The sequence below is a fragment of the Protopterus annectens genome, chromosome 15.part0 (assembly GCF_019279795.1).
Source record: "Protopterus annectens isolate FY-2018-M chromosome 15.part0, PAN1.0, whole genome shotgun sequence".
NCBI classification, from domain to species: Eukaryota; Metazoa; Chordata; order Ceratodontiformes; family Protopteridae; genus Protopterus; species Protopterus annectens.
In genome coordinates this window covers 344,033,781-344,057,630 of record NC_056749.1, presented here as the reverse complement: position 1 = coordinate 344,057,630, position 23,850 = coordinate 344,033,781, and the positions used below count along the sequence as shown (strand labels likewise).

General features: G+C 39.8%; 1 protein-coding gene across 3 annotated transcripts in view; it reads left to right on the top strand.

The window, feature by feature from the left end:
* The window catches only part of STARD8 (StAR related lipid transfer domain containing 8), a 780,205-nt gene that overhangs the window by 625,018 nt on the left and 131,337 nt on the right, over positions 1 to 23,850 (top strand). For 2 of the 3 annotated variants that reach the window (XM_044057099.1, XM_044057101.1), the window contains exon 6: positions 20,415 to 20,591. In XM_044057099.1, coding sequence (XP_043913034.1) covers positions 20,415 to 20,591 — 177 coding nt within the window. The remainder of the gene's footprint in view (positions 1 to 20,414; positions 20,592 to 23,850) is intronic. The other variant, XM_044057100.1, reaches the window with a different exon arrangement.

Sequence of the window (23,850 nt, the reverse complement as noted above, 5' to 3'; positions counted from 1 at the left end):
AAGTTTATGAGCTGTTAAGTGCCTGATTGCCATTTGTTTGAACCCCCCTCCCCCCATGTAGCAATGCTCTGTCTACCCAGTTTGATGCAATATAAAGTTTAACTAGTATAAAAAGGGTTATCAGAATGCAGGTTTGTACTGCATTCAGACCAGGGGGAGGAATATGAAGTATGGTGAATTCCCAAGACAGGGTTGTTTTTTCGTATCCCTTCTTTTGAAATTGAGCAGTAAGAGAGTTCTACAGTTTATACACACACTTACAGCTCCAAAATATATGTAGAAGATTGGCTATCTGAGATTCACAATAAGGACAAAAGGGTGAAATCGAGGGGTTGAATCTATGTAATACTGCGGGGGTGAGATAAGCATTATTTAAAATCTTGAGTTGTGTGAAGGCCAGTTTTTTCAGAGGAATTGATTTAGAGGTTAGTTTTATAGATTGCTTTATTTGATAATTGAAGATTAAGGGGTTCATTTTAAACCAATAGTTTGAAAATAGGATATCATTCTGATATTTAATTGCACTGATTAGCTTGTATGTACTTGAAATAATTTTTTTTCCTTAATAGCATTAATTTCCAGAGAGATTTGCAAGTCTCTATGTCCTTATCCACCAAGTTATTATTAAATAATCCCGAGCATAAGTCTTTGATCTGTCTGACAATAATAATATAGCTCTTGGGTAACTTTAGCTTGTCTCTTATTTCCATGATGGTAGAGTTGCGAAAGGGAAAGAAATCATAGATTCACTTATCTTTTAACACTGGAAAATTGTATTATGTTTAAAATTTCGATTAAGATGCATAGGTTGCAGAGTTGCTAAGGCAGTATGATAAATTTAATGATGCAAAAAGTTTTTGTAGATTAATTATAAAGAATTTTATTGGGGTAGGTAATTTATAGATTAGTAGGCTCCTTTTATCAAGAAAGGGGAAGGCTTTAGGATTGAAGTTGAGCGATTTAATATATTTATGATACATTTCTAGCCAAATGGGTGTCCATGCATATCCATTCAGATCGTGTTCAGAATTTTTATTAATCTGCTACTGTTAAAGATGTCATAATATAGTTTGAAGTCTGGTAAATTAAGCTCACCATTCACTTTTGGCTGCATTAGTTTATAGTAAGAAATTTTAACAGATTTAGGGGGCCATATAAATTTTGCCAGGTACGAGTGTAACTTTTTAAAGACTTTATTAAAGACTATTACTTGAGAAGCCATAAAAACATATAGATATCTAGGTAGGATGTTCATCTTAATGATTGCGACTTTTGATAAAAAGGGAAGTTTAAGGTTGTTCCATCTACTACAATCTTGTACTATATTTTGCCATATTTTAGTAATGTTATTTTGATAGAAATCTATCATTTTCTGACAGAATGAAATCCCTAGATATTTTATGGATTGTTTTATTTCCATAGAAGTTGGCCAGGGGTGTAATGGTAGTAATTTAGATGAGCTTAATATAGCAGATTTGTCTAGATTTAGTTTATAGTTAGACACGTTCGAAAAAGTTTCAATAGCCTTCAGTAGTTTTAAAATATCAGAACCTGGCAAAATAAAGTATAAATTGAAATCATCTGCAATGCTGTTAGGGTGATTCTGGTGTTTAGAATTATTGGGGGATTGTGATAGGTAGCTTGTTTGATAAGCAAAAACAAGGGTTGCATGTAAAGATTGAAAAGTTACGGGGATAAAGGGCAACCTTGCCTAGTTCCGTTCTTAATGATAATTCTATTAGATGTAGAGGTAAATTCCCTTTAATGTATGTGGACCACATTATGTTTTAATGGGGAATGTATGTTTCCTTGAGTCCATTTTCTACAGTGGAGCATTTTTTTTTTAAAACCTAGACACTTATCCTGTGGCTGTTTGTTATATTAGGGAAAGGGATGCCGTGTGCAAAGCCAACTGCATGCGGGTGGGGGTTGCACCACACTACATCCAAGATTTCATTTTTTCTATTGATTCTTTCTACTATTGAGTGAAAGGGTTTGGCACTGAACAAGGACTTGAAATGCTTATGACTTATTCCTCCCAATAGGCCAAACTTTTACCTTCAACACAACAGATCCACGTAAACTTTGAGTTACAGTTAAAGATGCAGTAAGATGGTCTCTCTTGGCCATCCTGTTAAACTTTGACCCTTACCCCCATGGTAGTGCATTCTCGGAGTTGGCATATTCAGTTAGGGAAGTGGGGGGGGCAAAGCCCCCCTCATCGGTGGGTTTAGTTTTGTTTAGTTTAGTTACTTTAATCAGGATGGTCAAGCGGTTACTTACCTCACGTGAAACTTCGGTCTTCTGGATGTCGGTCTTGTGAAGTTGTCAGTCTTGTCATCTTGGGCAACTGGGTATCGGGTAAGTAAGCGGTCGGTCTACTGAAGTAGACCCATATAAATTATATATATATATATATATATATATATATATATATATATATATATATATATATATATATATATATATATATATATATGTATAATTTGCTTGTGTGTGTATATGTGTGTGTGTGTAAATATATATATATATATATATATATATATATATATATATATATATATATATATATAAATAATACAGGTTTACTATCAAAATTTGGAACGGCACTTACGGGAAACTGTGATGGCTTAATGCATGTTTTCCAGTTTCCATAATGCCAATCTGGAAATGTTCAAATCCTCATTAGCGAATGGTTGTGTGCATTCGCTAATACGGGATCGACATTCTGATAGCAGATCGCACTATAGTGGGGATTGGGAAATTTCCCCTTTTCCTTACTGTAGTGTGATCTTGGAGTTGGAATATATAATATGCAGAGGCTGTGAGGGGCGCAGGGGGGCTTGACCCTCCTGCAAAAATATTACCGGTAACATGGAATCTCAACATTGGAACTTCCGGTGTTCAAATGTCAATTCTGGGGTTACCATTTCTTACATTTTAATAATTCTATATTACCAAATTCGGATAACCAATTTGACTAAAAAGTAGAAAATTGTTTTGATTTTTGATTTTTCACATTTTGATGGTAAAACATATATATATATATATATATATATATATATATATATGTGTGTGTGTGTGTGTGTGTGTGTGTGTGTGTGTGTGTGTGTGTGTGTATTTATATATATATATATATATATATATATATATATATATATATATATATATGTAATTATATAAATATATATACTTACGTGTATTGATAATTTGTTGAAGGCATAAATATGACACACATTTATTTTGCTCTTTTTGTCTTTTGAGGACTTTCAGTCAAAAAAAATGTTTTTTTTCTGGTTTTATTTGTGAGATGTATACCCCTATCCCTTTTAGCACTAAATGTCATCTGCCACTCATCAACTCAAAATGCTTACCCCTCAGACTGGGATTTTGGCTGCAGATCCTTAAGGAGAATAACAATAACCATACAGAATATTATATTGATAAAGTAGCAGAAAGTATTCTAAGAACTAAGCCAACACAGGAATGGAGAAAGGAGATTCTGACAATAGGGATGACTGCAGTTGGGGGTACAGAGAACAGACAATAGGGGTCTGGAATTAACTGGGAGAAACTGGGAAAAGAACCAAGGTATTGGAAGCAGATACTTAGAGAGGGAAGGGTTGTAGAATGGGAAAAGGCCAAGAATACATTTGGACTGCAGGCTGGAGATTGCCTTCCCTGCCCAGGACTGATATCAGAGCATACGCAAAGATAAAGAAATTAAGTGGATCCTAAGTGAAAGACCAACAGTGGTAGAGTTTTCAGAAGAGTTAAGAACAGAAGCTGCTGTTAAAAAGGGATAATTTGTAAGGCATATAAAATATTGCATGATAACTGTAGAACTAAGTCAGAGGAGGTTAAAAAGGATTGTGAAGTGAGACTGGATAATTCATCAAGAAGCAATGGGGGGTTATATGTATGACTCCCAAATATGCAACAAAGTCTAGAAGATTTTGGATTTTGAAGTGAAACATCTTATGGGATGGTGTTAGAGCTCGGGATGAAACTGAAACTTGAAATGAAAGTATGTAAGTCAAACTCCACCGACTAAGGGTGGAGTTTGACTTCTGTACTCTACTTCAGCTTTTCAAACACACACCCACAGTGAAGAGTGAGAGAGAGTGAGCAATCACACACACACATACACACACTCACGCACACACATACACACTCACGCACACACATACACAGACACATGCACACACACACAGAGTGAAGAGTGAGAGTGAGCGAGTGATCTCTGAGCCACACACATGCACATTGACAATGATGAGTGAGAGCGAGCAATCTGACACACACACACACACACACACACACACACACACACACACACAAACATACCTGTCAACCTGGAATGACCAAATGTTTGGGCAAAGGCCCATGAAAACTAGGTACAGCAGGCCAAAAATCTGCATTTTTCTGTATTAACATAAAATTTGCGTAAATAATTATGTGACCCCACCCACTCTAATGGAATTGTGGGATAACAACTTTTAAATGCAAATCGAAGACAAAATATTGACCCAAAATATAACCAGAAAAGAACTGTTTTATTTATATTAACATTTGAACTTGTTTCAAACCTTGAACTTGTGTAAAACTAACGTACAATTTTCTTTTATAAAAATACAATTAACTGCTTCTGCACTAATATTAATTAACACAAAATATAACCAGAACAGAACTGTTTTATTTATATTAACATCTGAATTTGTATAAAACATTGAAGTTGTTTAAAACTAAAATACAGTTTTCTTTTTTATGAAGGGAGGGGGTGAGCCTGCAAAAATAGAAACAGTTTGGAGTTATAAACAATTGAGGAACCAAAATTTCCCTTGATAATTTCGGAATCCTGACACATCTCATGAGCAGGGTTCAGGTCCAGTGATCAGTTTTAGCCAAAGATGAAGGACCTGAGCATATGCCTAAACTGCACATTTACCAGTTTGTTGTCCATTATGTCATGCCAGCCTGAAAAAAACAATTATACTGAACTAAGCTGCAAACAGAGAGGAGACAGAGCACTGTTAGTCTGAAAGATTGGAGTTCTATAGCTGAAAAGAACACTATAGCTGCAGGACACTTGTGAATACCTGTAAAAATGTTTGAACTCTTGATAAAGATTCTTGTGCTGCTAATCTCACTAGTTCTTCTAAATAACTTACCACCAAGAAACATTTACTGCTGTTGTTGTTGTTGTTGTGTCTTTCGGCTTTTCCCGGTTAGGGGTCGCCACAGCGGAACTCCGGTCCGCTAATGATTGGCAGTTGATTTTTACGTGCTGAGTTGCCAGCCCTAACGCACAACCTTCAACGAAGGTACGCTCATTCACGCATGTCTCCACGCAGAAGACGCTCTAGCTGAGAGTCGAACCGGTCAGCGTCTTACTGTGAGGTGACAACGCTACTGCAGCACCACCACCGCGGATCTACCAAGAAACATTTACTGCAATTAGCCTAAAAGTTCTTACTCGTACTTATAATAATTATATTAATAGTAATCCCGAAACATAATTTGACATTTTATTTCCTTTTAATCCTGTATTCCTGTAAACAGTGTTTCGTCCTGGAGGAAAGGAAATGATACACCACATCATGTCTAAACCCCTTCATTTTTGGAGATAAAGAAATGGCATACCTCTTTCAGAATAGATTTCAGTATGTGATAACAGAAAATTATTCTTCGAGACTACTGTCTGACTGGACTTTTATAAGAAAGCCCTTCTCTGTTATTTAAAATTACAGTTTTAAGAACATATCTGACGCACAGTTGTCAGCTGGATACTATCTGAGTACCTTAATAATGACTTTGTCTGAACCTCCCTCAGTTGATCATCTACCCAAAGAAAATGCACTGTCATCACACATCTGAAAATGAAACGTATCATGATTTTCATTTGTAGAAGTAAGCCACACACTCACACTTTCCAGGCTTGCTACTGTACTAGTAACTTCTGACTTATTCTTCAGCACCTGCCTCCTGGGTTAAGGATTCAATTTCCGGAGCTATAAGAAAGAAACAACTAATCACGATTTTTATTCCATTTAAAGCAGTAAAAGTCACACTGTTCAGACTCCAGGCTAGCTACTGTACTGTAGTATGTTCTACTCCTGATCACATCATCAAGTCACTCACATGAACCGTTCAACTAAAAGCAGCAAAGTTGACTATTTTTAACAAAGAAATGTGCACTGTGCAGCTGATTGCAGAAATCATTTCTAACTGAGTTTCTATTAGGGATAAGCTTTTTTATTTTTAATTCTTTTTTCCTTTTACTTAAATGGAGGAGGAGGTTTAGCCGTCAGAGCAAGTGAATTTTCTCATCCTGAATTCCATTAACCTGATTCCTGTGGGCACTGGTGGCCAGGCACTGGATAGACTCTGGTGCTGCAAATTGCAGAAGTTAAGTTGTGCACAGAGCAGATGCTAGGCTAACTCTACTTGCTATTCTTGCTGCTACTATTATTTTCTACCACCACCAACCATCCAAAACAGTGCTGTCCAAGACTCTCTGATGTCATCACACACGTCGCCCCTGCATGTTGATGTCATTGCAGGATATGCTGGGGGTGCGTGATGGCATCAGCAATAATTTCAAAATTTCTAAATAAAAATAAAAAAAAAAAAATCAACAAAATCAGGAATTGAAGGGGCCATACAGAAATTCGTGGCACCCCATTATTTTACTGTCAAAACGGGTAAATACCAAAGAATTTGGTACAGTTGAGAGGTATGCACACAAAGTATAACCAGTGTAGTTCTTGAATGTGATGCATGCATTATACAGCTTAAATTTTTGGAAATGTTACAAGTTGGCACATTTCACAATTCCCTAGAGAGTACTTTCCTTTGTCACTGAGGAAATAATTCTTTTGAGCTGAGACACATGATCTGATTTAGCTAGACATAGTAAGATATTACTGATTTTAATGCTGTTGGTTGCCAAAAAAACATTTATTAAAAAATGGAAATAAAAACCTGAACCAGTCATAATGCAAGTACTGAATATTGTAAAGGAGATAACAGAATTGGAGGTGGGATCTTTAGAAAATCCTAATAAAACCTACAATATTGGTGGGGGAGTGAAGAACACTAGACACCAGGGATATCATTTACTCATGCCCAAAATGGACTTAAAAAAGATATCACCACAAAGTTTTTCAGCACAAAAAAAATGCGGGATAGGGAACACTAGACACCTGAAATGCAGTGTATTATGCCATAAAGGCACTTAGAAACATAATACAACAAACAGAGAGAAAGACTTGGGTGCAGGAGAATACTAGACATCAGGGATACTCGTTATATCATGCCCTAAAGGCTCATAAAAAGATTCAAGCCCTGTATTGTCAGCACTAACAGGAGATACCAGAGATCCTTTTACATAGTTCCTTAAATCTTGCAGGAAAAGAGCTAAAGTGAAAGAGAGTGGGGAAAATAATTTCCAAACTCTGTAGCCTCAGCTCACAACAAGCGTTTTAGCAAAGTGTTAGTCCTCTGCACTACCACTAAATACCATGGATACTCTGAACATATTATCTGAAGTCCTAAAAAAAGGAAAAGGAAAAAAATATATATGTGCGTGGCCACCACTTGCATTAGAAGTGTGAAAATGAACACATACACACACACACACGGTTTTCCAAATAATTACATTATTGCACTTCATTACGGAAGTTTCACTTCTAACACACGTGGTAGCTACTCACATATTTTTTTTTTTCTTGAAAGTATTTGCATGGGTATTTATACCCTAAGCAGACTCCAAAGAATTTTTCCTCAGTTAGATTGCAAATGATGGAGATGTGTTGAGGAAGAAAAATATAACTGGGAACATATTTTTTAGGAGTGTAATGAGTTGACAAACTTTAAAAATTCCCTGCAGGCTACTTTGTTAGAAGTACTGGGTGACCAAATTGGTGTAACTAAGGAAATGTTTTTTGTTTTTTTTTGAACTGTGTTACATAATCCGAATTGCCTAGACATAGTAAGGCCTTGCTGAGTTTTATTCTGATGCCTGCCAAAAAGCAATTACTAGAAAATGGAAATCAAAGACTAAACCTGCCATTCTAGAAATAGTGAATATAGTAACAGAGATAAAAGAACTAGAAGTGAGATCTTTAGGAAAGGGCAGGAGCAAATTGCATAGAAAAAATGGGAATTGTGGAAACGGTACATGCAGAATAATGCTTTGGAGGAGGAATGACATTTACGGGAAATTGAATGAGCTATGTAATGTTCAATTTAGAATGACTGTATAGAAGATTATATGTGAAGTATAATGTTTTGCAACTTAAAATATGTCAATATGGTTTGTTTTCATTTATATAAATGTATGATTGCCTATGTCATAAGCGATAAGTCAAGAAAAATGTTTCTTGTTTAAAAAACTGCTTACCCTTCTACACTTCCTTTTGAAAATGCAAGCTTTACAAGTATACCTGTCAACTGTCCAGATTTTTGCATTATATTTTATGTCTGTTCCACATAACATTTCTAATTTTTTGGCAAATCGTCAATAATTGAAATCTGTAAATAGTGACATATATTTGAGTTACAGACGTCATATCCTTCAGAAAATGCATGCTAATGCAAAACCTGTTACTCTAGCCATTTTCTAAGTTTATCAAAGCAATATTTAAAATTTGTTCCTGATTATGGGCCTTTATTCCCCAGTTATTTTTGACTTTGTCTAGATTTCTTGAGCTTTAAGGTTGAGAGATATGATAGCAAGTACTGCTACCACTGACATAGTCTTGGTATCCTCTGTAAACATGTTGATCTCAGTCTATCTAAGGTGTCATACATAATACAAAAATATATATATATATATATATATATATATATATATATATATATATCAATGTGTGTGTGTGTGTGTGTGTGTGTATATATATATATATATATATATATATATATATATATATATATATATATATGTGCGTGTGTGTGTGTGTATACTAATTAGCACTCCAGTGTTTACCTTTTTATCTAGACAGTTCTTGTTTTAACTACCACACTGAGCTTTTAGTCATCCAGCTTCACATAATCCTTAACATGCTGGGACCCACCCCATTACTGTTTAATTTCACCACTAGCCTTCTGTAAGGTATATTATGAGGCCTTAATGAAGTTGATATACCACATCCACAGGGACTCCTTATCATCTGTAGTTCTGAACCTGTCATGGAAGTGGGCTATGTTGTTCTGGTAAGATCACAGTGTGGTAAAATTATATTATTCTCGTACCCTGGCACACTGATAGCCTGCCGCAGAGAATCTTTTGTGTCTTGTTCCTTTGTATGGCTAAGATTAAAAAGCCTGCACCCTCCTGGCACCCTCCATTTGTATGATCTGCCTTACTTCTAAGGGCAAACCACATAAGTTCTGGTACCACTTCACCAAACGTTGCAGCCAACTGTTTTAGTACTATGGGAGACAGTTAGTCCTTGAAGCCAATTAAATATTTTTTGTAGATATTTTCTTTTAATGTGTTTATTACCTTATTAATACTGTACGGAATCTGAGTTCAGCAAAATATTATAGCTTAATTTTACTGTATTTTGCTTTACTTGCCCTTTAGAAAAAGTGTTATAAACATTTTGAAAGCTAAAAAATATGTTGTTTTCAACTTATACCTAAATACTGTTGCCTGCCGAGTTAAAACATTTTTATCTGCAACTGGCCAGTCCTTCCTGTTCATTAGAACTCCCTGTATGTTTTCTGGCCTGAATCACAGTCTTAGCTCTTATAATAACATTGCATGACAATACTGATATTGTCTGTTAATTGTGACCCTGTTCTGCTATCATGAGTTATTCACCATTTGGATGAACTGCAAATGCACTTGAGGTATCTTTTGGAACTGCTTGGATATAACAACATTTAGCAATGCTCACTCTTTTTCTGCTTATATTTGCCTTAACTTGTGAATTACTTCAGTGCTCATGGAAACAGTGTTAAAATTCTAGCTCATTGAGATATTCAGATTAAAGTAGTAACATGCAAAGTGATGACACATGACATATTTGACCCATTACAATACCTAGTCAGTACACTGCCACTGAAAGCTAACATATATTTATATTAATCTACGTCACTCTTGAATTTCTTCTCTATTTTTATCTCAGCATATGTTATGTAGAAAATTGTTTTGCATATCTACTCCCTTGTCTCTGAAAAATTGCATTATTACATCAACTATGAATTACTTCCCTTGTTTCTGTGATTTTTCCCCCTGTAAATAGTTGTCCTTTTGTACTTCATTGGTTTCTTTAAAGTGCATGAAAGTCCATTCTATATTTCCCCCTTTTCTTTTTATCCAAAGCTATACATGCTGGATTCCTTTAATCCGATATCATATGGCTTTTAGTACAGACTCCTACCACTTTTGACTGGAATGTAGAGCTCGTGTTTGGTAAAGCATTTGCCATCACCTGTTTCATTGACACCCGCAAACTGACCCTCAAGTGATGCCAGCTAACACTAGCAAAAACAATCTTATTCTTTCATATGTAACAATGATCCCATACCCTACATGCAGGAGACAAATCCCCTCAAACCCCTGAACTTATTTTATGTTTGCTGTATGTCACTTGAGTGAAATTCGTGATTGCATCATGCTGTTTCAAAAACAGAACCCCTTAAATGTGAAGTACGATGCATTTTGATCCTGCAGATGCTTGTGAATCTGCTTTTGATCAGTAAGAATAACACCTGTTGCTTGCCTAACTCTGTGCAGCTTCATCACTGCCTTTGGCTTTATATACTGAATGGATCTTTATAAATTCACACAGATCTGCTGTATGTACAAGGATTGCTACAGATTTCCTTTCTTCTTACAGCAATTTTTGAGTAATCTCAAATAATTACACCAAAGTTTGTTTAATTATTTATTGACATTTGATTATCAGGAAAGTCCAGCTGGGTAGGTGCCCATTTTCAGTGGATGCCTGTGTGTAAAAGTTCCAAAGTATTACAAAAGTGTTACAAAAACATTTAAAGAACAATAATTTTACAGTCTTCAAAAATAATACAAAAGCATTAACAGTTTAAAATAATGCCACCAAATTAGACATGATGTGAAAACATCGGTTAAGAATAGATGTACATTATATGACAATGATTTAATATTTAGAGAAATTAAAGTTAGTGTAATACAAGAATTGAAGTATGAAATGAGAGAAAAAAATGGTTATGGCATATTTATGCAGAGCGTCGGGGGAGGGGACTTGACTGAAGTAAGGAAGTGAGTGAAGAAGGGAGAGTAAGGAGTTGTCAGGTGTTATCCTGGGGTTGAGCAAGAACAGAATTTGGCTACAAAGTAATTCAGAATGGTTTAAAAGGACTGAAAGGAGGGTTTTGTTCCGATGGATACACGTAAGGCGGTCCAGGCCTTAGCACCATGGTAGGAGTATAGACCATGCCCAGCGGATTTGGTAAGTTTGTGGACAGAGGGAAGTTTTTGGTCATTGGATCATAATGGCCAATTGGGAACATAATTGAATAGAATGGTATTTAGTGCTTGGCAAGCTGATAGATACTGGATAATTTTATAAGTGGTAAGAAGCTATGCATATATTAGTTGATGGGTAGATCTGAAGTAGTTTACTTCATTTGGTCTTCAACCTGTGGGATACCGGATCCGTATCGGACCCAAGCCAGCAATTTCACTAGCATCTGCTGTGAGCTCCAATCACCTCTCCTTACCCATAATACACCTCCACTACCTTCCAACCCCAGATCTCGTTTGCCACGGCTTGCTGAAGCATTGTGATCTTCTGAGTTCCGAGTAGTAAGTCGGTTTTTGAACGCTTTTTAGAAGCCTTTTCTCTCTAAATATTAGTATAGTGTGTTAGTATAGGTTCCCTCTTGTTGTAGTTTAGCATAGTTTGTTAGTGTACTTCCTTCCCCTCCCCCCCTCAGTGTGTGTTCTGTGTGCTTGAGTGTGGTGAGTGGTTTAAGTGGGAAAACTAGTAATTTTTTTTTTCTCTCCTTGTTTTCCCTTCTCTTGTCTGAGTGGCTGATAGAAGCATGGCTGATAAGCCTATGTTTAAAAGGTTTAAAAGGTGCACTGAGTGTGGCCATAAATTGTCTCCAGCAGATGGCCACACTCACTCTGTGTAATGTGCTTAGGCGTTGCCCATCTAAGTACTGACTGCTCTATATGCGTGGGTTTTAACCCACATGCAATCAAGGACAGGAAGGCTAAGTTGGCCCTGAAAGGCCTTCTTCCTACTTCTGAGGCGGTTGCCTCGTCTTCGGCTTCGGTCACAGCAGCTGCTGTGGCTGCCTCTCCTTCCTCTGTTGCCCTTGCTTCTCCTCCTTCCCAGGCTGGGACTTAACCTCCCATTTCAAAGCCTGCGGAATTGGAGCGGAAAAGGGGCAGAGAGAAGGAGAGAGATCCAAAATCCAGACCTGAAAAATGTAAGAGGTCCCTGGACCTCCCATCTCCCGCCAAAAGTCAGCATAGGATCCGTAACTCCCCTTGGCTCTGATCTCCGAGATTGTCCCTGGAGCTGGAGGAGACATGCTGTCCATTTAGGGCCTCAGTTCCTCTACCCGCAAGGTCGGAGTATGTGGCCTCATCGAGGTCCACTCGGTCCTTATCAGAAGATGACATGGATAAAATGATGAGGAGGTTCAATTGTACTCAGATCCAGATGGGGGTCTTGCCAGCCCCCTCTCCCTCAGGAGGGGGGAGCTCGCTTCCCTTTTTTACACCGATTTCTCCTTCTCCGATCCATCCACCAGGTTTGGAGTACTCGGATCCAAGGATGGCCTTAGTCAGGGGGTCGGCACCGATGGTACCTGCTTCCTCAATGCCGACAGCTGCCTGGAGCATATCGATCTGACCAGCTCAGATCCGAGCCACTCTTGGAGCTGGAGCCTAGGTGTCGGATCAGAGGGAGCGGAACTTTTTTCATTGCCTGTGGCTTTGTCGGGCCAAGTTCCCTCCCTCGAAGCTGCATCCACTTCAGGCCTGGCTCCGATTCTCATGTCAGATCTGGGGAGACCGGCTTCCTTATTGGTTCCCCAGGAGGTTCGTTATCCCTTTACATTCGACATGGTAGAAAGGGTTCTCTCCACTGGATTGAGACCCTTGACTATCCCCTCGGACTCCGGTCCAACCCCCTCGGCTCTTTCTACGAATCCTATCATTTTACGAGAGGGACAGCCCATGCTTGAGGAGCCCCAGACGAATACCCCTGAGGAACATGTGGCTTGTGAGTTCCCCCTGAGACCTCACCGGTGATGTGCCTCTTAAGCATATGTGTAAGAGGAGGCACTTGGACTCCCCCGAATCCCTCATCAAGGATATGGATTTGGATGATGGGGAAGGTTCCCCCAGGTCACCTCTTGAATAGGATGGCTTCTTTGGAGAAATTATGGAAATCCTATGCCAGTGGGGAGGTTGGTCTGCCCCCAAACCTTCTTCTGATGAGTCCGTGTTCCTGGAGGCTTTCAGCACGGGCCTATCTACTTCCAGGGTGTCCCCTCCCGCAGATCCCTTGGTGGACCTGGTCACCTCGCAGGCCTGGAAGGAGCTGGACACCGTGGAATCAATCCCTAAAAGGCCTGATAAGGTCTTGAGTCCACCTTCAGATAGGCCAGCATGGAACAAGGGCTCCCCCATAGACACTATGGTGGTAGCAGCAACCACAAAGAAGGAACTAGCCCAGGAGAGTTCCTCGGTTCATCCTCCTGACAGAGAGTCGCAGATGATGCACCATTTAGGGAAGCGGGTTTACGTGTCAGCAACCTTTTCTGTTAGGGCGCTGAACTACCTGGCCCACGTCCCTAGACTCCAGCGCGACCTGGTCAAGGAGCTGGTGGAGTCTCCCCCTAAGTCCACGTTGCAGGAGGACAGGGACTCATTCTTCGTGAGGATGGCCACTTTGAAAGCAGTCTCCAACACGTCCATGCAACTCATTTCACATGCTACTGAAGGAGCGGCTAGGGCGGCTGGGTCTGACGTGTCCATGAGGTGCAACGCCTGACTCAGACTATGTCAGTTTTTGGAACCTTTCAAGGTGTCCCTTGCCAATGCCCCTTATGATGGCTCTACCCTCATTGGTAAGACCATCAAAGAGACTTTAATCCAGAGTGAGAAGGATGGGAAAACACTGTCTGCCATCGGAATCCGCTTCTCGAACCCCCAAAGATCCTTTTCCCGGAATCAGAGAGGGCAAAAGAAGATGTGGTTCCGAAAGTCACAGTATTCCCGAGACACTCAGGGCTCTTCTTCCCCCAGAGGCAGAGGGGGACAGAATGGGTGATGTCCCAAAGGCAGATGGGGTGCGAGGAATTTTGGTCTCGAATACCTTTCTTGGACAGGCACAGACAGCAACCCTGAGGGGTTGCCCGACTGCTCTTCTCTGGAGGCAGTCGGGGGACAATTGTCCTTGCACCTGGTGGCATGGGAGTCTGTAACATCAAACCTCTGGGTGCTTCAGATCATATCCAGAGGATACTCTATCCCCTTTGTGGTTCCTCCCAAACCTCCCAAACACCTCCCGGACGTACCACCCACGCAAAGGGAGGCAGCAGCACAGGAAATTTCCAAGCTGCTAGGAAAACGAGCCATTGAAACCGTCCACCCAGATCAGTCCAGATTGGGCTTTTATTCCAGGTTATTTTTGGTGCCAAAGAAAATGGGGGACTTAAGGGCAATACTGGACCCATCTACCCTGAACCTGTCAGTTGCCAAAGAAAAATTCCGGAATTGTCACACTACAGTCCATCATGCCGTATCTGCAAGATAGTGACTGGATGTGCTTTTTAGACCTCCAGGATGCTTACTATCACATCAAGATGCACAGAAGCTCCAGGAGGTTCCACCGCTTCCGGCTATGAGTCAATCATTACCAGTTTCGAGCCCTGCCCTTTGGTCTCACTACAGCCTCAGGGTGTTCATCAAAGTGATGGCGGTAGTAGCGTCTCACCTGAGGCTTCAGGGGATTCAGGTCTATCCGTACCTGGATGATTGGCTCCTTACTGCTCCCACTAGGCGTCTACTTTTTCAAACCAGGGATTATTTCTTAAAGCTTGCCCTGCATTTGGGGATCACAATCAACACATGCAAATGTCTAAATCCTGTCTAGGTGATAGACTACATTGGGGCAAGGATCGACACATTACAGTGCAAAATCTTCCTGACCATGGAGAGAGTACAAAACCTGAGGATGCATGTCTGTCTGATCTGCCATTCTCATCTTCCATTGGCGGAATCAGTCTTGAGGGCCTTAGGTTCAATGGCAGCGACCATAACACTTCTTCCGTGCGCCCAGTTACATATGAGAATTCTACAGTGGACACTGGCTGTACAATGGTCCCTGTTGGAACTTCCACTGTTTTATCCAATACAACTCAGTCAAGTCTGTCAGTCATCCCTTCAATGATGGATGTGTTCTCCGGAGATCTTGGAGGGACGACCCTTTGTTTCAGCCCCTGTCCAAACCACAGTGACCACGGACGCCTCCCAACTCGTGTGGGGGTGGGCATTGTTCGTGCAGGACAGTCCAAGACCTGTGGTCCCCTGTAGAGACCAGATTGCACATAAACATTCTAGAGATGAGGGCAGTTCTTTTAGCGTTGCAGACCCTTCATGCCTTTCTCCCTCTGGGAAACATCCCAATTCAGTCAGACAGCATGTCAGTGGTTTGGTATATCAACAAACAGGGAGGGACCAGATCTTACCCCCCTTTGACGTGAGGCCATGAGAGTGTGGGAATGGGTGATCTCCACCGGGCGTTTTCTCATAGCAACACATATTCCGGGACGGTCCAACATTCTAGCGGACAGGTTAAGTCGGACTATTCTGATGCCTTACAAGTGGTCTCCGAATTTTTCAGTAGCGGACCAGATTTTCCTGGAGTGGGGTCAGCCTTGCTGCGATCTCTTCGCATCTCCTTCCAACACGAAGTGCAGCGAGTTTTTCGCTCTGAACCCCCTACCAGGGAAGTCCCCCAGAGATGCTTTAGTCCATGCTTGGCCTCCCGGTCTTCTGTATGCTTACCCTCCACTGCCTCTTATTCCAAGGTTTCAACAGAAAGCTCGTCGACTGGGGAGCAAAGTGATCCTCATTGCCCCATTTTGGCCTCACCAGGTATCGTTTCCCTTCCTTTGGTCTCACCTTCTGGTGCCACCCTGGATCTTGGATCCCATTCAAGATCTGATTTCACACCCATCAGGGGTTCCTCATCCAAACCTGGACAGTTTGAAGCTCACAGCTTGGCTGCTCCAGTTCCCATGATCGCTAGGACTCCTGGATTATCCTCTTCAGTTAGGTCTGTTCTGGTGGCTGCTCATACGTCTTCAATCAGGAAGGTTTATCGCAGCAAATGGAAACATTTTTCTTTTTGGGTCTCTCAAAGGAGTTTAGACCTCTTCACGGCTCCTGTCTGTGCCATTCTTGATTTCCTAGCCAATATTTTTCAACAGGGAGCTAGTTCTTCTACTGTCAAAGTTCAATTGGCTGCCATTTCTCATTTTTATGTGGGTGAAAATTCTGCCTCACTAGCATCTTCCAGACTGTGTAAAGCCTTTATTAAAGGGACTTTTCTGTTACGCCCCCCTGTCAAGGATCCTGTTCCCCCATGGGGCCTTACTATGGTTTTTCAAGCTCTGGTAGCTCTGACTTTTGAACCTGCTGCAACCACAGATCTAAAATTCTTATCTTGGAAAACAGCATTGCTGGTGGCTATCACCTCTGCTAAAAGGGTTTCAGAACTGCAATCCTTGTCCGTCAAAGTTCCTTATATGATTTTCCACAAAGATAGGGTTTCCCTTTGGACCAATCCATCCTTTCTTCCCAAGGTGGCATCACCAGTTAATATTAATCAAACCATTAATTTGCCTGTCTTCTTTCCTAACTTTGCTAATAAAATGGAATGTAAACTCCACTTTTTGGATTTTCATAGACAGTTATGTTTTGATTTACACAGGACTAAAAATTTCCGTAAATCCGATCAGCTGTTTGTGTCCTCTTATAAACCGTTTTTGGGTAAACCTATCTCCAAGGTCACTATTGCTAGGTGGATTTCTTCATGCATCCTTCAGGTCTATAAGGACAAAGGCATATCTCCTCCGGGTCAGGTGAAAGCTCATTCCACTAGGTCCGTGGCTACTTTGGGGGCCTTTTGGACTAGAGTCTCATTGGATGAAGTTTTCTCTTCAGCTACTTGATCCGCATCTCATACCTTTATTTCTCACTACAAATTGGATTTGACTTCTAGAAGGAGAGTATCCTTTGGTTCCGCGGTGCTCCGGAATATCCTTCCATGAGGGCCACCCAGGAGTTTAGTAGCTGGGGACTCTGTCCCACAGGTTGAAGACCAAATGAAGTAAACTACTTCAGATAAAGAAGTTATATACTCACCATAACGTTCCATCTGAGTAGTTCTACTTCATTTGTCTTCAACCGTCCCTCCCTCCTTCCCCCTGACCTTATTATATGTACAGCCTGTTGGCTGCAGTTGTAGGTCATAGTGTTTTTTCAGGTCAGGTTATAAGGATGAAGGTCAGCAAACTCGATCTGGGGGTTGGAAGGTAGTGGAGGTGTATTATGGGTAAGGGGAGGTGCTTGGAGCTTGGAGCAGATGCTAGTGAAACTGCCAGCTTGGATCCGATATGGATCCGGTATCCCACATGTTGAAGACAAATGAAGTAGAACTACTCAAATGGAACGTTATGTTAAGTACATAACTTCTTTTTTTAACCAATGTAGGCTTTTTAGTGCTATACATTGAAGGATTTGGAAAGGTGTATATGCTGCAAATTTAGCCACTTTATTATAACATAGTTCAGGTTTTGCTTAATGTGAGGACCAGAGGTTAGTAAGGATGAGAGCCCCATAAAGTAATGAAGGGAGGAAGTAAGTTATGGGAAGTGTAATTTTAGTTGTGTTGGTGAGAGAGTTTTTGGATGAGTTTTTATTTATACAGTTTTGTTTATGCAGGCCAAATTTAAGATTATCATCCACTATCATCCCTAATAATTTGCTTTGAGAAGTGACTAAAGTGGCTGTATTATTAAGAAAGAGGATTTTATTTATTTATTTATTTTTTTATGAAATAGGGATTTGGGGGGGGGAAATGTATTTTGTTTTCTTGGAGGGGGGCGAACATGAGTTTTGAGTTACAAAGTCATGTTTCATTGTCTGTTAAAGTTTACTGAGTAATTTTTTGGAGTTGTGCCAGACTGACATGCATGTGAATGTGGAGTCATCTGTGTATTAAATTAAGAAGATCTGATGTGTGGATGTGTGGAGGGTGTTAAGGAGGCAGCGGGGACCAAGGGTAGAGTTGTGGTACACCAACAGTGACTGGGAAGTATGGAGACAGGGTGGAGTGCCATTTTACTAATACCAGTCCTTGCTGGAGTAAAGTCTGTTTTTTTTTCACTTGTTTTTGAAAGTAATTCTCACTCGATTGCCATTGTGTAATTTCTACAGGAATAGTGTTCTTGAGTATATTAGTTTGTATACCTGTGCTTGAAGTCTGGGATGTTGTGTATTTCACTATTTGTCTGTCTTTGCTAAGACCTATTTTAAGCATTCCTGTCTGGTTTACGGAAGTCCAACAACTCATACTTCACTTTTATGAGATAGTAGAAGAAACCTGACTGGGTGGTGGTTGAGAGAAAAAGGATTCCCTTGTTAGATCAACATGGAGTCTCACAGAGAGGTTCTCATTGAAATTGGGTATACATCAAGGTTCAGCTCTGAGCCCAGTTCTGTTCATAAAGGTTCTGGACTATATTAGCAAACAGATTGGAAGGAGCAGATCAACAAAATTGCTAAATGCAGACTATGTGGCATTAGAGGCAGAGTCTGAGCAAGAACTTTAGCAAAGAATAAGGGAATGGAATGCAAAACTGAAGGCAGATGGGGTGAAACATAGTACAGGTAAGACAACTGTAATGGCAGCAAATGGGGGAATCAGAAGAAGCTGAGAACTGAGATAGAATATTAAATAGAGGAACAGATTAACAGCTTCAGTTATCTAGGAGGGGTGGTTGAGTGGAAGTGAAGTCTGAATTAGAAGACCAAAGCTAGAATTAGAGGGGCTGAAGCAAGCTGGCACATAGTGACAGGTATAGTTAATGACAGAAGAATGCCAAAGAAGCTGAAAAATAAGGTGTACAAAACAGTGGTGCAATCTGTGCTACTGTATGGTACAGACACCTGGGCAGTAAAGGCAGAGGAAACTATAGATAATGGAGATGAAATGCCAGAGATAGATGGTAGGATCCACACTGTGGGACAGAAGAAGAAATTAGGTATTAAGAGCAGAAACCAAAGTAGCTTCAGTTGCAGAGAAAGTGAAAGAGAATAGATCACAGTGGTTTGGGCACATGTAGAAAAGCAAAAAACAATCTGGTGAAGAAAATTTAGGAAAGACAAGAAGAAGGCAAGAGGAAACAAAGCATCCAGCAAATAGGTGGATGGATTGTGTGAGAGAAGACCTGCAACAGTCAGGCATGAGTGTCAAAGAAGGTAAGAGAGAGACACTGAATAGAGGTATGGTGACAGTTGACACGATACCCAGATGCCATGTAGAAAATAGGAAAAAGGAGGATAGATGATGATGAAGATGATGATTGACATAGCGTAGTAAGTTCTCAGATAAAAACATCTGCTAACAGAGCATTTAATGTAAATGTATTTTAATGACTCAAAAAAATCCATTGTCAGTCATTGAAAGTTTTATAAAAATGCTATTCTTTGCTATAGCAAATAACAAGTACTTAGATGGAAGGTCAAATAAACATTCATGCCACAGTGTTAACATTAGTCTGACATTTGTGGCTGAATTTAAGTACATACTAACCCTGTTTAGCATGAGCATAACTTGCTTTTCATTATTTTCGTGTCGTGGTCTATGAAAGGAGAGTATTGTCTTTTTGTCAGGGATTTGAACCCATGACTTCCTGCATTTCATGTGGTTATTATTGCCTCTGGTCTAACAAGGAGTCTCTGAGCAGTTATGTTCTGAGTGTTTGTAAAAACCCCTTTTTTCAGCTAGAGCTAGGAAACTCCTAGTATGGTAATTTAAGATCAAGTTTCAAACACACACACACACACACACACACACACACACACACACACACACACACACATACACACACACTCTTGCATGCAGTAGAAAGCCACTGTTTAGGAACTGTTTAATGTTAGTGCACACAGCAGCATGAAATGGTGGAAGTCCTAAGTGTAAGCCCCAAAAATACATTATTTTGTAAGCCCCAAAAAGACATTATTTTCCTTTCATATCCCAAAATTTATTTCATGAAAATATTGATATTACTCAGACTACAGGAATAACAGCATTCATTAAGTGAAGGCACGGGGTCTGGAGAACTATGTTATTTTTTGTTGTGGATTCTAACTCTTTTGTTTTATATCCCAGTAGGAAGTTAAGATGGCATAGTTTCCAGAACTCTCATCGGCCAAGCCTAAACTCGGCATCATTGGAAATTAATCGTCAATCAGCTGCACAGCTGAATCTACTGCAGAAACTTTCTCTTCTTCGGCTGACAGCTACAATGGAGAAGTATTCAGGGCACAGCAAGCATGGTTGGGCATGGTTAGTAAAACTGATTTGCAATAACAAAAAAATAATCAGAATAGAGATGCTTATTAATATTTGGTAACTCTTATGATCCTCCATGGAAAGGTAATACCATTAATTTGCTGGCTGTTAGAATGCACATGGTGTCAGAAACTACTACTGTTTTTTCCATATGCACAATATAAGACATTTCTTACTTAAATGTTTAATTTTACAGGACAGCCCACATCACAGCCAGTGTAATGTACTTTAAATTTGGCAGCAAACATTTTGCAAGCAACGATTTGCTCAAGGATTATGTTTTTGCCAGGTTGGAAGATTATTTTATTCTGTGTATATTGTGTGTTGGTTTGATTGTTATATCTCTCTACCAACGAACTATAAGGATCATAGGATCAGAGCAGTTTACTAGGTTTTCGACCCAGAGGTCATTTAAAGTCTAGCCGATCTAGGTTCCTCTTGAGCAGTGTCATACAGGTGCTCTGTTTCACATGAATTGGTAACCAGTTCCAAAGACATGGCAGTCACTGGGCGATAAATCTGTCCCTCCAGCATGTCCTATTTAAGTCGCTGGCCATATTTAAGTCCCTGGAACGGGTAGTCCTAGATTCATTTGATTTACGGATATGCAGTAAGTTAATTAGATTTGGGTCTTGGTTTTCTCTGTGGGCCACTCATAAGTCTCCCCTAAGAAGTCTATATAATACTCAGTATAGTGACAGGGATTTTAGTAGGTCCACATAAGTCACATGCTGAAGGCCCTTGATCTTCTTTGTTAGAATGCTCTGAATTCTCTATAATTGCTATAGATGCTTAGTATGGCACATACCAAATGGGGCGTTATACTCAATTATGGGCCGGATAAGTGCCGAGTATAGGGGGGTTATAATTTCTTTTGCTTTTGAGGTGATTCTTTATTAATAAAGTGAGCTACATAGAAAGCTTTCTTTACAATGGTAGACAAATGGTGGTCGTAATTAAGGTCATGGTCAACCTGTGATTCCCAGGTCCCTTACCACTGACCTACTTCTCCTGGCATAGCTGTCAGTACCTCATATCATCACAGTATATGTTAAATTATGCTAAGCACTGACTGCTGCACACTTTTATCTCCAAATGCAGAACTTATCACTTTTGACTTCCTATCATTTTAGTGACACTGAAATTAGAACATCCTGTAAAATCAGTTATATAACAGCTAATACACTAATGGCATATGTGATGTCCCCTCCTCTGGGCCAGTAATCAAGGAGCCTGAATCCTCACCACTAAGACTGGTGAGGGACTTTCACTTGGAACAAAAATAGATACATACAGTATTTCAGGATGAGGCTGTCTGCATCAAGCACAATTTCCCTTAAGAGCACAAGGGGAACACACTCAGTCTGGCATCTGAGTTGTTTCTCTCTCTCTCTCTTTCTCTGTTTCTCCAGGCCCCCAGTAAGACTCCCTACTGGCACAGCTGTAGATTTGAGTCCTCAGCTAAGTGTCCAAGCCAAGTCCTCCACCACCCTCTCTCTGTGAAACCAGTGCTCTGTATCCCTGCTTCAAGCAGGTCACACACACACACACACACACACACACACACACACACAGACACACGCGCGCGCACCCACACACACTCTGAGATTTGATTTGCACACACACACACACACACACACACACACACACACACACACACACACACTCACCCAGGAAAGGCTGGCACAGATTTACTCGCTCTGCTGCCCTTTGCCCAGACTATAAGGTAGTTACTGCCACCAGACACTCCAAAGCAAGCTACTTTAAGGCTCTTACAAGGGTACCCATTTATACTGAGTAAAATTAATACTAATATAAATGGTACTGTTTGACCAATGCAGTAAGGATTTCTGGAGCGGCCACAGTGTCACCAGATAAATATAAGTACTCTCAAAGGTTAAAATATTCTCTAAAAGACCAGCCACAGTGAAAAGTTTAAATATATTTAATAATAAATAATAAAACAACATGAAAATACTAAATATCTATTTACAATAAACACCAGAGATTCAGTCACAGGAAATATTAAAAATAACACAGATGAATAGATTCACACAGAAACAGAAAAACAGTACTTAACTAATCTCGCTATATTTTCCTGATTGATCTAAAGAATTACTATTTCCTGCTTACTTACTAAATCAAGGCAAGATGAAGTGGGTGAGTGATTTTGTGCCAGATTTCAAAAACAGACTGCTCTGAGAATTCTGTTTCATCTAGTATTAAAACATAATTTCAGTGATGGATTACAGAATGACATCACATACATCTGGTCATCTGACTTCTGGTTCCCATACTAACCCCCTGTACTAGAAACCGAACCAGAATCTCACACACATATGTGTTGCAATATACACAGAGCTTTGCTAAGATATGTTATAGCATCTGGAAGCCATAAAAACATTTCAACACTTCCACTCTTCCAGGGTAGTAATTAGTTCACTGCTAAGGACAATACAGCAGGATTCCTAGTCCTTGTTTTTGCAGACATTTTGGCTTTGGCTGCAATCAGAACTGTAAGATACAGTCTTTATGGCTTACCAGGTAATTTAATTTCAGACTATTTTTCAAAGTTAGCTGGACTGAAATTAACCTCTTTTCTTCCAGTATCCTCTGTTACAATATTAATTTCAACAGTTGTAATAAAGTCTAACATACAGGTGTATTTTTTTTTCTGTCCAGCAGGACCCAGTGTTGGTACATTTTTTAACACAAGCAACTTTACAAATAAAATACATTTCAACACAAACACCTAGACGAATCAGTTTAATATACAAATGACATAATTCTTTACAAAACTCCACCTACCTATGCTGGCATATGTTACACATCCACTACCCTACTTCTCCTGGCATAGCTGGCAATACCTCACATCATCACAGCATATGTTAAATTATGATAAAATATTGACAGCCAATAAAAAATAGCATCAGTAAAAAAAACTTCACAGATAGTGGTTTGCCATCAACATTATCTCAAAGTGCACTACATGTTTATCTAAGTTTTATGTATAACAAAATAAAATGTATTAATTTTAGGAAAAATGAGCTTTATGAATGAATGTTGCCTTACAATAGCATTCCCTATGAGTATCCAAAATGTAATCTTTTGACATCAAACTGGCCAAGCCCAGCTCATTAAAATACCCACCAAGCTCTGGGTGGTATTAACTACAAAGCACATTTTGCAAGAAGCAACCACCTATTCTGCGTCCCTGTGGGTGCTTTGTCCCCATACCACCTTACTTATATAT